The sequence below is a fragment of the Melospiza melodia genome, chromosome 2, assembly GCF_035770615.1.
Source record: "Melospiza melodia melodia isolate bMelMel2 chromosome 2, bMelMel2.pri, whole genome shotgun sequence".
Taxonomy (NCBI): domain Eukaryota; kingdom Metazoa; phylum Chordata; class Aves; order Passeriformes; family Passerellidae; genus Melospiza; species Melospiza melodia.
The window spans coordinates 63,681,606-63,697,186 of NC_086195.1; the positions used below are offsets into that span (position 1 = coordinate 63,681,606).

The 15,581-nt window shown below is 52.8% G+C and overlaps 2 protein-coding genes across 2 annotated transcripts; one reads left to right on the top strand and one right to left on the bottom strand.

The window, feature by feature from the left end:
- The first annotated feature begins 6,371 nt into the window (after positions 1 to 6,371).
- GNB3 (G protein subunit beta 3) lies at positions 6,372 to 11,369 on the top strand. The gene is made up of 9 exons (XM_063150418.1): positions 6,372 to 6,466; positions 6,972 to 7,010; positions 7,158 to 7,264; positions 7,374 to 7,437; positions 7,551 to 7,713; positions 7,813 to 7,879; positions 8,781 to 8,982; positions 10,066 to 10,282; positions 11,263 to 11,369. The coding sequence occupies exons 1-9, from the start codon at positions 6,410 to 6,412 to the stop codon at positions 11,367 to 11,369; spliced, it is 1,023 nt and encodes a 340-aa protein (XP_063006488.1). The 5' UTR covers positions 6,372 to 6,409.
- Positions 11,370 to 12,901: 1,532 nt separating this feature from the next.
- Positions 12,902 to 15,327, bottom strand: CDCA3 (cell division cycle associated 3). The gene is made up of 5 exons (XM_063150419.1): positions 15,214 to 15,327; positions 15,011 to 15,140; positions 14,727 to 14,930; positions 13,690 to 13,811; positions 12,902 to 13,294 (listed from the first exon to the last, which is right to left on the bottom strand). The coding sequence occupies exons 1-5, from the start codon at positions 15,325 to 15,327 to the stop codon at positions 13,160 to 13,162; spliced, it is 705 nt and encodes a 234-aa protein (XP_063006489.1). The 3' UTR covers positions 12,902 to 13,159.
- Between the last annotated feature and the right edge of the window lie 254 nt (positions 15,328 to 15,581).

Below are 15,581 nucleotides of genomic sequence, written 5' to 3' on the forward strand. Positions count from 1 at the left end.
GATATTGATGGGAGCTTGAGTCTGTATTACCAGGGAGACATGCACACTTGTTTCTGATTGAAATTTAATTAACAAATGATGGGAGGAGATTGAGCCCTCGGTTAAAGATAACAGAGTATTTACCCATATGTCATCTACTTCCAATAAGGGAGAGCAAGAGAGAAAGTCAGCTGTGACGTGGCTAATGTGGAAAGGGTGAGGAGTGCTTTTAAGATAAAGCACTGTACACTCACGTTTCCCTGTAGCAAGACCTCCCTTTTTTTTTTTGTTTTCATTTTTTCCCCGTCTCCATGCACTAAATTGTCCCTGAAAGCAGAAGAGAGATTTTGTTTATCATTTTCCACCCTGATAGAAAGACAATCTGCTGTCACTGCCCAGGGGATTAGTGTCCCGAGATGGGATTATATTGTAGCCAAGTAGGAATTGAATGGGGTGGATATGGAGTATCTAAAAGAGCAGTGACCCTTTTCCTGAGAAGCATTAGAGCAAGAGATCAATCTGTGGTCATGACATACTCAAGTCTTGATGGGTTGTGCATGGACACCCCAAGTGCAGTTCAAGTGGAAGAAATCTGTAGCACCAGGGCCTGTGGTGTAAGAGGCGGGTGAGTGATCCCCTTGTCACTGTTGGCAGAGGGCCCCTGCTCCATGGGAAGGGAAGTCCTTCCTTAATCTGAATCCTGACGCTTCTTAACATGCAGTCCTGGGAAACCTGTGCTGGCAACCCTTTTTGCTTCCCATCCCCTCCCCAGGGTCCCAGGAAAACGTTTGATTGTGCATTTCAAATTCCCTCTCCCTGGCGAGGGGCCTGTCACATCCCAGCACCCACATGTCCATCCCGATGATTCGCTGGGGATGCTGGCTGGTTCCTGGTTGATGAGGACATGTTGGGGGTGAGGGGCCAGTGTCCACATCTCTGGCTTGCTTTGCCCAAAGGTGGCCTGGGTGATTAGACTGATGGCCTCCTGACGTCAGATGAGATCCGTTAAAAGGTATTTATCTCAGGCTTGGGCCAAAGCCGCGGGAGAGATTAAAAGAGATTGAGGCCAAGATAATCCCCTCGCAGCATCCCACTAAAGTGGCTGCCAAAAGGCATGCCACCAAATCTTTTGCCACCCCTGGCCCCTGTGCCCAGTTCTGTTCTCTCCATCCAGAGCCCCGTTTACAGCCAAGAGAGGGTGTGGTGGCCCTGCCATTGGTTTTTCCTTTGCAGGCCCTCTCTGGTGGCATCATCCCTCTTTCCACCCTGCCCAGGACACGAGTGGCGTACTGTCCCTGGGAAAACAGGAATTCCTGTGACTGTGAGGTACAGCAAGCCCTGCCCTAGTGGCTGATAATCCTAGGCTGTTCTGGCTAATCTTCACTTTATTAGTTTGTTGCTGATATAAACAGAGGGAGTCAAATCCGCCTGGGATTGTTTCTTTCCCTTCAGGAGCAGTGTGCTACTCTCTCTTTTCACCCCTCCCCATCCACCTGCTTTGCATTACGTCCCAATCCGATTTCCCCAAGTCTCTGGTGTCTGATTTAATTTGCCTGACGCTGCTCCTGGAATCAGCCCTCCCCCAACCCCTCCCGTGCACAGCCTTCCAGCTCCCCATGGGGAGATCAGTCCTGGGAGAGGCTGAGGAGCAGAGAGGGAGCGAGGGACTCGCTGGGTGGACAAACGGGACTGCCTGGAGACTGCAGAGGTACGAGGGACTTTTGGGCAGTGAGGAGCCATTCTCAGCAAGGGAAGCAGGCTGTGAGGGTCCCATCCAGAGGGGACTGCAACCCACCTTGCTCTACAGACCCTGGTAAGTTTGCTGCCTTGCAATGCCTGAGATCACCTTGGTGAAACTGGCATTGGAACCCTGAGTTTCTTGGAGCGATGATGTGGCGAGTCTTTGAACAAAGGCTCATCCCATCAGAGAATGAGGGAGGGTAAAATCATGGAAAGGAGTTGGGTTAGCACTGGGATACCTTTACAGTGATGGAGGGGTTTTGCACTGGGATGGGGTTGCTTGTTCTCCACTTGGCAGGTAAATCTCACGAGTTTCCAGACTGGAGCGGGAGGGTAACACCTCCCCTGATCGACCTGGCACTCACTGCCTGAACACAGCCCTGCGTTCCCAGTGCACCCTGTGTGCACCTCTTTGCAGCTGGCTGCTGTTCTGGCTGGAGAAGGAGCCTCAGAAAGCAAGGAGCAGAGCAGGGTAATTTTACCCTGACCTTTGATCTCCATCACAGGAGAGAGGGATCATCTCTGTATCCGGCTCTGCAAGGAGCCTGGGGTCACCAGGGCGAGCCTGCGAAGCTGGTCAGGGATTACACGGAGACCCAGGGACACTGCCTGTTCCCACTGAGTCCTTCTTCTTGCCCCTTTCCCTGTTCCATTATTCACAGCCCTCTCCCAACATTTCACAAAGTGACCACTCCTTCCTCAGCGTGGGGGAGCTACCCAGGAGCAGACAATAAGAGGGTTCACCTTGCCTCTTTTTCCCACCCATTCCTTGCACCCTTATCCCCACCAGGGAGTGATGCAGGTGACTTGGAGGGACAGCCCCCAGGGAGCAAGCTGGGCCACCTCCATGGCATCGTGCAAGGGATGTGGCCACTGCTCTGAAAAGTCAGGGTGTGGCAGCAAAAGGCAGAAGATGGATGATTCCAGGTCCCCCTCCATCTTGCACCACAGCAGAGGCATTTGATCTGCTATGAGCCCCAAAGGACTCAGGATGGGTTTGGTTGCCCACAGACAGGAGTGCTGCAGCAAGAAATTTGTTAGAAGAGGCAGGAGGGGGAAGAACTGTCATGTTGGAGAGCAGAAGAAATGAAACGTGATTTCCAAAGCCAAGAGCTGTGAACTGGCTGAGCACAGCTCAGAGCTCAGAACAGGGCTGGCATGAACCAGCCAACCCCAAGCTCTGTTTGGCCGTGCCCTGCTTGCTCCTGGTGGTCCTTGCAGGAGGCAAAACTCTGGAACAGTGCTGGTGCCAGGTCTTCCTGTCAGTAGCTGTGCTGAGAGTGGTGAATTGTTTCTTTCAAAGGTACCTAAGGACTTGGTTTCCTCTTCTGCTTAGCATTCCCCTGAAAGAGCCCTTACTTCCAGAAAGCACCAAGTGTGCACCATTTAAAAGCCTTTCCCATTAAAACTAGCCTGGGCAACCACCATGAGCAGCTGTGAGCTGATCCTTAGATCCACTAGGAATGTGTATCCCTAAGGTCCTTCTGGTCAAGGCAGGAGCATGCCTTGGCCAAACTCCATTTCCCTTTCCTCTGTTCTTCTCCCATTTTGTTCCTCCCATTTCCTGCCTTAAATTTACATGACCATAATGAGCTGCTCTTTTGCACACCTGCCCTGCTCCTCCTGGGAGGCAGCTGCACTACGCTGGGGACACCTCACTCTGCACAAATTGCACTGGAACGTGACGGATGGAGGCGACAGGCAAAGATGGAGCTATTATTATCACTCATCTGTGGCTCCTTGTCCTTCTGAGGCTGAGAACAATTCCCAACTTCATTTAGAGTGTTCTCTCAGAGGGATTTAAAGGTTCGGACACAGTCCTGAGCTGCACCTTCTCTATATTTAGCCCTTTTTATCCGTCCTCAACATCCTGCCCCTGCTGTTTGATCTGCCTATGGCTCCGAAAGCCCCTCAGCTGGTCATGCAGCTTTACAGAGCAGTGAACTGGCATTCCCTTGCTAGTGCCAAAGTTGAGAAACAACCAGAGAAGGGAAGAGAGTAGTGAAAAAGCAGGAGCAGTGAAAGGAAGACTGGGATCTGACGGGTAATGAGGATGTGTACAGCCAGCTTCACTGGGAGCAGAAATTGGAGGGAAGGGAGAACAAGGTTCCCATCTCTATGTAGGTCTGGGTGGGCAAAACCAGAAGTCTACAAATAAAAATTAGGGCAGGTGGATGGAGAGTAATCTCAAAGAGCCAAAGGTGTATGAAATAACAGTCTGAAGAACTTGGGAACCAAGCAAAGGAGGCTGGAAGGAGAGAGTCAGAGGGAGGAGGTTACCTAGCAGGAAACAACAATCCAGTGCTTAGGATCAATGGATCAGTCCTAAGGAACACTGGGGAAGGGCAAAGTGTGGGCTACAATGGTAGGGCTGGCTGCACAGGGTGGCTGGAAGTTCAGATGTTCCACTTGGTGTGCCATAGGCTGTGACCAGAGCAGGATGGAGCCTTGCAGTTTGACTGTAAGCTGAAAGTGAGGGGCAAACACCCAGCAAAAGGAGGATGTGCAGCCTCTGACTGAAAGCTGCAAGGCCTTCCCCAACATCTCCCTGCTCTGTCAGTCAGCTGGGAGGTGGAGGGGAGTGCCAGCCCTTTCCCAAAGGAGGGGAAGTGCATGGAGGTGGGCTTTCATGGCCAGGCTCCCTCAATGAGGTGCAGCAGTGCATCTTTGCTGGGAGGAGCCCCTCATCGCTGCTCTGTTGGAATGAGAGAAGAAAAACCAGTGGAATGGGCTCAGCTGAGGTGCTGGTCTGTCCCTGTCCTTCAGGGTAGGGAAGGAGCTGAGGCTGGCAGCCCCAGGCCAGTGGGGCTGTGGCACATTCCTCTGGGCCCTGGCAGGGCTGCCCTCCTGCTCCCTCACCGTTTCCTGGGGCTGGCAGCCCCATCCCGGGCATGGGCAGCGAGCAGGGAGCAGTCAGCAGTGCTGTGCCTCTATCCAGCCTTGCAGGCAGCAGACACAAGTCTCTGTCTACAAAGTATATCCTGGAATAGCTTTCTGCTGGGATAGCCTCCCAGGAGCCAGGGGAAACCTGTGTCTCCTTCTCTTTCCTGCACTCAAAGCCATGCCTCAGGAATCATTGAACAAGCAAAAACTCACTGTGCCTGGGGGATCAAAGGAAAGCTGTGGAGATATTCAAGGGAAGGAATTCTCCAAGGAAACTCAAAGTGCTCTACCAAACAGCCAGCAAAGGTGGGACTTGGGAACTGTCTGATGTGCTTGCCCACAGCAAGAGAGCAAGTGTGGCATGGAAGGACCCAAAGCCTCACTGACCAGAGGAAATTAAGCCTTCAGGCAACAGGGATGGAAGTGATGTGACCCACAGGAACTGGGAGAAATTTGCAGATGCTGCTGGAACATTTCTTGAGCAACACCTGGAGCACATCTGGACACTCACATCTATCCAGGTGAAATGTTGGAGCAATTAAAAATCAAGTTTGTCTATAAAAGTGGGAGATGCTAGAATCACTGGTGAAGATTTGAATGCACATAACAAGAAAGAGAAACAAAACAGAGATGCTGTATATTGATACAGTACACCTGCATCTTGAATATGGATTACAATTCTGGCTCCCTGCTCTCCCTGCAAAAACATATCATCTCTGCTCCGTAAACAACTGAAACAAAGCTCAGCAGAGATAATAGGATGTAGCAGCTTACAGGAGAGGAATGACTAAGTTTGCTCTGCAGTCTGGAAAAAGGACGGGTATGACAAAGATGTATGAAATACCAAGTGATGCAGAGGTGAATAGAGACCAGTTATTTGCTGATTCTTCCAACTCAAACTACAGCTACTGTGAAGTGGAACCAGTGCCACCGGGAAGTGATGGAAGCAGGAACTTCTTTGCAGAGTCTGCCACCCAGCTGTGGAAGTCATCACCGTGGGGCACTGAGGAGGCTGAACTTGGCATGGGCACAAAAATGGTGTGGACAAATGCACAGAAGAAAAGAACATCAAGGACTTGCATACAGTAATGCTGCTCTAGCTTTGGACGTCAGTGAAAAGCTGGGGCTGGGCAAGTAGGAGTTGTACCCCTATCGGCTTATGCTATTCTTAGATCCTTCCCTGGGCATCAGCCTTTCTTTTTGTTTTATTTTGGTTTGGTTTTTGTTTGTTTTGGTTTGGTTTTTGATGTGAAACTAGAAGGGAACTCTGAGAGAGAACTTCAACAGCTCCATAGATTTCCTTGGTCAGAGAGTTGGTTTGTCCTGCCTGTTGAGGCTTTGCTTAGGACAAATAGTGGGAAATAGCCAATGGGCTCCCCTATCAAGTTTTTTCCTCCTGGAACTGAGATGGACAGCTCGGCTATGAACAGGAGAAGCTGATAAAGAGGACCCAGGGCTTGGAATGGAGAGGTTAAAAATGAGTGGACAAGTGTGGCCAGAACATCAGCAAGAGGCTCTGGAGTTCTTTAGCTTCTGTGTGTGTATATGTAAGCAGGATACAAGACAAAGTGGACCTTTGACCAGGCCCAGCACAATCTTCCCAAGTGCTAAAGGTTGTGGCCAGATACAGCACAACATTACTGAGTATTCAGCCAAGAAATGGTCACCAATCCTTTGTCAGAATACCTACATTTCTGTAACTGAGCAGTCACACTGGTGTCCTACCTAACTCACACCTCTCTCCTTTGATCTGTCTCCCCAGAGTCCAGGCTGCCCCACGTGGAGGAGCCACCCCTAGGTCAGAAAGATGGGGGAAATGGAGCAGATGAAGCAGGAGGCTGAGCAGCTGAAGAAGCAGATTGCGGTAATGCTGGCAACAGCCATGGAGCTGCTGAGAGCGTGTCTACCCCACAATGCATGCCCAAACTTTCCTCCTCAGCCACAAGCTGCAGCTGGGCTTTCTCCATCTACATTCTTGAAGCCCTCTGCAGCTCTCCACAGCCCTTTAAATGCTAATGGAGATCTTCCCACCATGGTGGGGGAAAGGGAGAGGAACAGGGACAGGGATCCCACAAGTGTCATGAATCCCCAGGATCTCCTCTGTCTCTGAGATCTGTCAGGTGGGAGGGTCTATGGAAAGGGTGTAGCACAGCAAACAGGATGTTGAGCAAATTTTGGCTCACGTCCCTGACAATTGACTGGTGTCAAGGTGTCTTAATCGCAGACAAAGATTGCTGGCCACAATCCAAACACAGCAAAGCCACAGTTCCTACTTCTAGTAGCCCTCAGAAAATGACCCCAAATTTCACTTGTCATCACCTTCCCTGCATGTTTTCAATCTGTCTCATCTGCTGTTGTCTCTTCTCCAGGATGCCCGGAAAGCCTGTGCAGACACAACGCTTGCTCAGGTAAGGGACAAGGCGGTCTGGGCAAGCTAGCGCCACTCTGAGGGGCTGGTGCCCAGTCAGGAAGGAGTTAGGAGGCAGTTAGGAGATGTGGAAAGCAGTACTGGTAGTCCAAGATAAATTCTTTCTCTCCCACCATGCTTTCTCTAGATTGTGTCTGGAGTGGAGGTCGTCGGACGCATCCAGATGCGGACCCGAAGGACCTTGCGGGGACACCTGGCCAAGATCTACGCCTTGCACTGGTCCACAGACTCCAAGTGAGAGCTGCTGCTGGCCTGCTGGCTGCAGGACAGCACATGGGTGTGAGGGGCAGGAAGGCTCTGATGGGAAGAAGGCCACTAACCTGACCTTGTTCCTTTCTCACAGACTTATGGTCAGTGCCTCACAAGATGGGAAACTGATTGTGTGGGACACATACACAACTAACAAGGTAGGAGCCAGGCGGCTGCAAACCGGGATGCTGGAGTGGTTCCTCTTGGAGATGGTGTCCTTGACCTGCTCTCTCTGCTGCCAAGAGCCCTGACACGGTTTCTGGTCCCCCAGGTCCATGCCATCCCTTTGCGCTCCTCCTGGGTCATGACCTGTGCCTATGCCCCCTCTGGCAACTTTGTGGCCTGTGGAGGCCTTGACAACATGTGCTCCATCTACAGCCTCAAGTCCCGTGAAGGCAGCGTCAAAGTGAGCAGGGAGCTCTCAGCCCACACAGGTGTGCGCACTCCCTGCCTGCCACTGGGTGCCCCCTGCTTCCAAACTTCACCCTTCTGTCCCTGCCCCTTTTCTCATGTTTGCTTGCTCCCCTTCCCAGGATACCTCTCCTGCTGCCGATTTCTTGATGACAACAACATTGTGACTAGCTCTGGCGATACCACATGGTGAGTGCTCCCTCCTGCATCCTGGTGCCATGATCTCTGCTCTTAGCACAGCAGCAAGTGCAGTCCTTGTGCTCTTCAGCCCTCCACTATCTAAGGAGGAACTGCTCCTACAATGGGGAGGCCACATGGAGCGCCTTAGGAAGCCCCATCCATTCTTCCTCCCTTGGCAGAGCAGGTGCTTCTTTCCTCAGCTGAGGCCAGGTCAAGCAGTAGGGACCATGTCAAAAGTTCTCACAAAGAACAGTGTCATTTATACCAGGACAGAAAGAGTTTTAATTTTTTGTGGAGCACTCACATGTTCTCCACTTGTCAAGTCCTGCCCTCTATGCAAGGGACACTGCAGAGGCACTGTCTTGATCCTTTTGTTCCTGGTTCTCAGGGCTCACTGTGCTGTGATTCTGAACAGTCCTGAGTCTTTATTTACCCCACCCATCCCAATACCTGCTTTGGATGAACCTTTTGGCCAAGGAAATGTGGCATTTCCATCAGAGATCAGGGTTACACGGCATTTGTTTGCCTGCTGTGCTGTGGGATCCCACTGAACAAGAGCTTTGCACCTTATGAACATGGACACAGAAGACTTTTCTCAGCTGTTTGCTATTTTTTGTTGTCTGTGTCCCTCTTACTGTCTCTCAGTATTCCCTTCAGCTGTCACACTTCTATGCCAAACTTCACACACCCCCAGCCTTAGTCTAACTCTGTTTTGGCAAAGGTACTGCCAACAACAGCTGTGAAGATATTGTGTACAGCGGATCCAGGGATGCTCTCACCCATTTTCCCATGCAGTAACCACGGCTTCCCTCCTTTTGTTTGTGAGTGGGACACTCCTCAGCCTGGCTGTGGGTCTGCTGTGCCTCGGCTGGCTCTGAGAGCCCCTCTCCTCTCCTGTCCCCTCCTGCAGCGCGCTCTGGGACATCGAGACGGGGCAGCAGAAGACTGTGTTCATTGGTCACACTGGAGACTGCATGAGCTTGGCCGTCTCCCCTGACTTCAAACTCTTCATCTCGGGGGCTTGTGATGCTACTGCCAAACTGTGGGACGTGCGGGAGGGCTCCTGCCGCCAGACCTTCTCCGGGCACGAGTCCGACATCAACGCCATCTCCGTACGTACCCTCTGCACAGGGCTGGGGAGGAGAATGGAGGGTGGAACAGCTCCAAAAGAGCCCTGGGACAAGGTTGAAAGAAGCTGTCCCAGTCAGCAGGGTAACAGGGGTCTTAGACCTTGGCCCCATATCCAGCCTGAAGCAGGGAGTGCCCAAGTTCACTGAAGTTTGGAGGAGGGTTCTCCCCAGGCAGCAAAGCATCCAAGTCTTGAACAGGCAGCATACTGTGGTCTGTGGAGCTGAGCATCCTCACACAGGGGCTGGTCCAGCTTTGCTCACAACAGCTGTTGGCAGCTGTGCTTCAGGCATGCTCCAGCAGCCCTGGCACAGGATGCAAGTGAGGCAGCAGGAATACCTAACTCAGCTGAGGTCAGCTCCAGACAGAAGAGGTGGGATCACAGGGAGATCTTCCGAAGATCAAATTTTGATGGGAGGCAGCTCAGACATTTGGGAGGAAGCACCTCCCTCAGAGCTGCAGAGATGGCAGGACAAGAGACGTGGAGGACTATTCCATGTAGCTAAGCAAATGCCAGCTTCCTGCAGTCTGCTGCTCAAACCACCCTCCCACTGACCTCAATTAGTGAAACCTTCCTCAGTAGTCCCATGGCTACCTTGCCAGCCACATGGTTTTCTGCCATACCTGCTCCTGAGGAGCTCTTTATTTACTCCTCAGAGCAAGACCACAGAAAATGAGCATGTATGAGAAGGCTGGGATATGAGGATCAGACAGAGGAAGCCTCTGGTAGCCAGAATTATGTCAGACCTCAGCTGGGGGATAATGGGTGGACACTTGTCAAGGCCCAACATAACAGCTGGAGTTAAAATAATCCTTCCTCGAGCACTAAGATATCTTGCAACAACTTAGGCCGTTTGTTTTCTTGGAGTGGAAGGGGTTTATTAGGCCTTATGAGAAGTATCAGTTTCCCCCTTCAGCAGACTCAAATTCCACAATCCAGTGTCTGGTCCCACCAGGTTTTCCTCCCTCCGTGGCTTCCCTGTGCTTAGCAGGGGGGGTGAGGAGCTGAGGAATTCCATTGGGATCTGAGGAGAGCCTCACTCAAACACGGTGTGTGCCCTCCGCAGTTCTTCCCCAACGGCGAGGCCATCTGCACGGGCTCCGACGACGCCACGTGCCGCCTGTTCGACCTGCGGGCGGACCAGGAGCTGATCATGTACTCCCACGAGACCATCATCTGCGGCATCACCTCCATCGCGCTCTCCCGCAGCGGCCGCCTCCTCTTCGCCGGCTACGACGACTTCAACTGCAACATCTGGGACTCCCTGAAAGCAGAGCGTGTGGGTCAGTGCCTCCTCGAGGTCCCTCCTCCCCTCCCTGCCTCAGGGATAATGAGGCATTTATTTTTCCTGAACGTAGGAAGACATCCTATAGTGACTGAAACCCAGCAAAGCTCCCTCGTGCTTAGGGAGCACACCAGAACTAGGCCAACCCTCACTGGCCTAGAGGAGTTATTGTTTTTAATGTTAAGGAAGTCAAGCCTTTAAAGAGCATTGATCAAGGGGGACAAAAAGGTTCCCATTAGCTAAAACTGCTCACAACCACCAATAGAATATCCTATTTCCTCATGGCCTGCCAGTTCCAGGTACTCACAGTGCCACTTGGTGGCCAGGCACCAAGCCAAGCGTGCACCTGGGCTTCCATCCAACATCTTTGGGTACTCTGTGATGCTCATACACAGATCACGGCACTTTTCCTTCAGATGTGGCCCTTACCTTCTGAAAAGTCATGAAACGCAGCCCATCAACAGCACTGCTGTTTCTCAGCCTTACCAAGGACCCCATCCTATCTTAGTCTTACCATCACTCCAGGGTGAAAGCAGTTGTATGAAGTTCAGCTGGCCAGGGTGAAAGCAGTTCTGAGGATTCAGCTGGCCAGGTGAAAGCAGTTCTAGCTGTCCAGGGTGAAAGCAGTTTCATGAGGGGTCGGCTGGCCAGGTGAAAGCATTGCATGAGGAGTGAGCTGGCCAGGGTGAAAGCAGTTTTACGAGGTTCAGTTGGCCAGGGAGAAAGCAGTTGTATGAGGTTCAGCTGGCTTTACCTTCCCAAGAACCCCTTGGGTGCTGGTTGTACACCACACACAAAAGTTCTTTGGCACATTTGCTCCTGTTCTCCACGTACTGACTGCAAGAGGTTGTGCAGGAGCAGACAGGGCTGCACACAGCACGTGGGCACAGCCCGTGCCATGTGTCCCCTCAGCAGGGCCACCTTGTCACTTCTCACAGGGCCCCCCTTCACTGCCTGACCTCTTCCTTCCCTCCACAGGAATCCTTTCTGGCCACGACAACAGAGTGAGCTGCCTGGGGGTGACGGCGGATGGCATGGCTGTTGCCACTGGCTCCTGGGACAGTTTCCTCAAGATCTGGAACTGAGGACGGCAGCAGGGAGGGGAGGAGCAGCGGAAGCACGGCCCACAGCCCGAGCCCATGCAACACAGCATCAGCAGCTGAGCACAACAGAAATGCCTACCTACCACCCCACTTGTCTCTAGACACAGGTCACTTGTAGGAGTCTCCCAGAGTGAAAGGAGATCAGGGAGGAGAAGCAGGGGGAGCTGGGGAGCAGGAGCACAGGCATTGGCCCTTCTCTCCATCTCTAAACAGCCCCAGCGGTTTCCAGCCTTGTGCAGGCTTGAAGACCTGTTCTTTACGTCTCAGGACTTTGCAGTACAATTCAGACACCCTGCACCTTCCTTCAAACACCTCTGCCCACACTGGTACCCCTCCTCCTCCTGAGGACCCCTCATGCAACACCCACCCCAGACTAAGCTCTCTCCCTGCTTTAACTCTACCTAACTTCTCTGTGCAGCTGTCCTGTATCCATGCAGACAGCCCAAGACACACTGGATTTGAGATTTCTATGGCACCACCTCAAACATAAAGCTAGAGTAAATTTGGCTCATTTTCACCAGGGCACACTTAGCTCAAGTCCTATCTATGCATAAAGGGGGAAAGGCAGCCTTCAGACCTGCCAGAATAGCAGGGAATATATTATTCTTGTCTTAGTTCAAGTCTTATCTATGCATAAATGGCAGAAAGGTAGCCCTCAAGACCTGCCAGAATATCAGGGAATATTATGTTTATTCTTATTTGTTGTCTGCTTCTTGCTGTTCCTTCCCTCTTTGCCTCACTCCTGCATTGTGTGGTGACCCTGTCTAACCAGTAGCCATCAGCCCATGTTTTCAAGTCTGTTTAGATCTTCATAGCCCAGGCAAATAAAGAAAGCTCACAGAAGCACTGCAGGCTGTGTTCTTTCCAGCATTGCAATGAGCTACTGCAAACAGAACTCCTTTCCTGTGACTGTTGCCTGCTGGTCTCAACCAGTCAACACCTCATCCACAGCCCTTGCTTCAGCTCACAGCCCCAGGGGAGGGTGTTCCTCACATGCTGTAGGTGAGAACAGGCTGGAGTTGGGATAGTGAGATGTGAGGGCATCCTTTCAAAGCTTGGATATTTTAGCTCAGTTACACAACCATTTTTTTCAGCCCCTATTCCACTTGTTGGCTCAGAGCAACATCCTGGGGGGCCCCAGGCTCTGCTGGAAGAGCTGTGGAGATCAACAAGGTTTAGAGTAACTTACCAACAGAAGGTCAATATCAATGGACAATATTGTCTCACATTATTTTGGATCTCACCCTCACACAGACCCTTGCCTACCTCGGTTTGAGGCCAGTGTAGGAGCAGTACAGCTCCAGAGGTGACACTGGATAGACAATGGTTTCCTGCAGGGAGCTGCAGCTTCCCAGCTCACGCTGTTGTACATGGATTCAAGGCCATACCCTTCAGCATGCCCCAAGGCAGTTTTAAGGCTAATGGAAGGCTGAACTATTTGCTCCTGAGCCCTTGTCCCAGAGAAAATATTGTGCTGAGCAAGCACAACATCAGGACATACAGTCAGCAAAGGTTGAACACAAATTTATTTACTAGAGATAAAAACTCTATGGAAAAACCAACACAGCTGATATACAGTAAAAGAGACAAAGACTGTGCTGTACATTACACATGACAAACTGGGAAGAGGAGGGAGAAATCTTTCCCCAGCAGGGATAGGTGAGAAATGTGACCACTGCTTTGGGGTTTCAGTCTATTGTAGGATTTCTTCCCTCTAGAAAATTCTCAAAACATAGGAGCAAATTATAACAACATCCTGAAAAAAGAAATGTCTAGTTCTCCACAAAAGGGCACTGCTGGTTTTCCTTGTTCAAGTCACTCCAAGCACAGTTCCCAGATTTAAGGCTTCTGCTCAGATCCACTTCCTTCTTCTCCCCAAGGTTCTCTCCCAGCACGTGCCTCTTGCCCTAGAGAAATAAAAAACCCAAACACAGAGTATAAAACATAGGTTGATCAAAAGTTAGTTAATTCTCAGCAGAATATGTAGCCTATTTTCAGGCCATTCAGCTTGGACTCTCTTGTGACAACATACAAGAGTGACTTTTTTCTACAGCCCAGAGAGAAAGAATGAACTGAAACTGACAATTTCACAGTAAGGCCAAAGACAGACACTGAACAAGACTCAGAGGCATTTAGTGACAAGACTGACCCACAGAAAAATATTTGTGAAGTTTCTAGTCTCTGCAGGCCTAGGAGGTCACAATTCCCAATTGGGACCATAACAAACACAGAAATTGAAGGATTTGGCTTTTTTTTTTTCCAGCTCAATCTCCCTCCCTCAGCCTGACCCATTAAGCTTTACCTGGCGAGGGGCAGGAGCACTGGGGGAATTATCATCTCGTAGAATGCTGAGGGGAGAGCGGCCAGTTCCTCCAGATGTTGCCATGAATTTGTTGCTGGGCTTGTGTCTCACGGGCTTGCTCACTAGTTGACAAAAGGAAACACACCAGCACATCACAACAAGGCTCAAAGGTCCTGGATTTTAAATGCCTCAGGGCCTTTATCAAAAACTTACCCAAGGGCTTTGAGGCAAAGGGATCACAGAAAGGTTGATGATGGAAGTGAATTCTAGAAGACCTACTCCAGCGGGGTCACCTAGAGCCCATTGTCCATGTTCAGGTGTCTCTTGAATATCTCAACTGAGAGAGATTCTGCAACCTCTCTGAGCAACCTGCTCCACTCCCTGGTCACCCTCATGGTGAAAAAAAAAAGTGTTTCTTGATATTGAGGAGTTTCCTGTGTACCATTCCGTTCCCTTGGCCTCTGGTCCCATCACTGGGCACCTCTGAAAAGAGCCTGGCTCTCCCTTCCTTCAGGTACTTGTATCTATTAACAAGATACCCCCTGAGCGTTTTCCTCTCCAGGCTGAACAGCTCTCAGCCACTTCTCTGAGGAGCAGTGCTCAGCACAGAGCTGTCTTAAACAGTCTGTATTCAAGTCCCTTAGCACTGCTCAGCCTTAGCACAGAGATGTGCTGCCCGCCCTTGCTCCACAGCTCTTCCAATGAAAACCTGTAAGGTCCCTCTGGAGAGGCCTCCACAGTCAAACACCCATCTGAGAGTGGGGAAGAGCTGTTGTATACCTCTAGATTTTGAATACCGTTTAAAACCAATTTCTCATGCCTGGACAGAAATCTGTTCGATAGCAGTTCCCAGAGGGTGTCCGGGCCGCAGAGGCTGCAGGCGGTGGGACCCAGCCGAACTGAGGGCGGGACAGGCTCTGGCGGAGAGCACGCCTGGACAAGGCACCTCAACCAGGCGGTGCCGAGAGTCCGACACGGCCCATCCCGGCAGCTCTCTGGGGACATGGAGCCCCGTTACCCCCGCACCGAGCACTTACCCGAGGCGAGGCCGTGTTCGGCCGGGCGGGCGGGCCGGGCCGTGCTGGGCGAGGGCGGCCCCTCCGCCCCTTGGCCCGCGGGCGGGGCACTCCGCTGGGCCGGCTCCTCGGCGGGGCCCGCCGCTGCCAGAGGCGCCGGCTCGGGGGCCGCGGCCTCGGCCCCGAAGGCCTCGCTGAGCTGCTTCACCAGGCGATCCACGCTGTCTACCGGGGACGGAGGGGACCGGGGTGAGCCTCCGAGTCAGGCAGCCCCCAACCCGCCCGCCCACGGCCGCTTCACTCACCACTCGACACGGCTCTCATGGGCGTGCGGGAGATGCCGGGCGTGGGCGACCGTGGGTCCCGCTCCTGGCCGGTGCCCGCCGGCGCCTCGGCGGGGCTGGGCTGCGGGCTGCCCGCCGGGGAGCTCACCACCTGCGGAGAGGGCAGCCGTGGGGGCGGCGGGCCGGAGCCACGCAGGGGGAAGCGGCGGCGGAGGGGCGCCTACCTCGATGGGGGTGCGCAGGATGCCGGCGGTGGGGGAGCGGGGGTCGGTGACGTGAGCCAGGTGCTTGTTGCGGGGCGCGGCCGGGGTGGCCGGGGCGCTGCCAGAGGCGCCCATGGCGGCAGCGGCCGCACTGCGCCCCGGCCCCGCCGGACGCGCCGTTCGAATCTCCCGCGCGCCGGGCGGGGCCGCCGCCCATTGGTCGCTGCGCAGGGGGCGGGGCTCGCTGCGCCACGCCCACCTCCCCGCCCCGCCAGCCCGTCGACTCCGCAGTCCCCGCCCGTCACGTCCCGCCTCGCCCCGCTGTCAATCTTCAGAGATTGTCCCGCCCCCTCACCCCTCGGTACGCCGTTATTGGTGGAGGAGCCCGG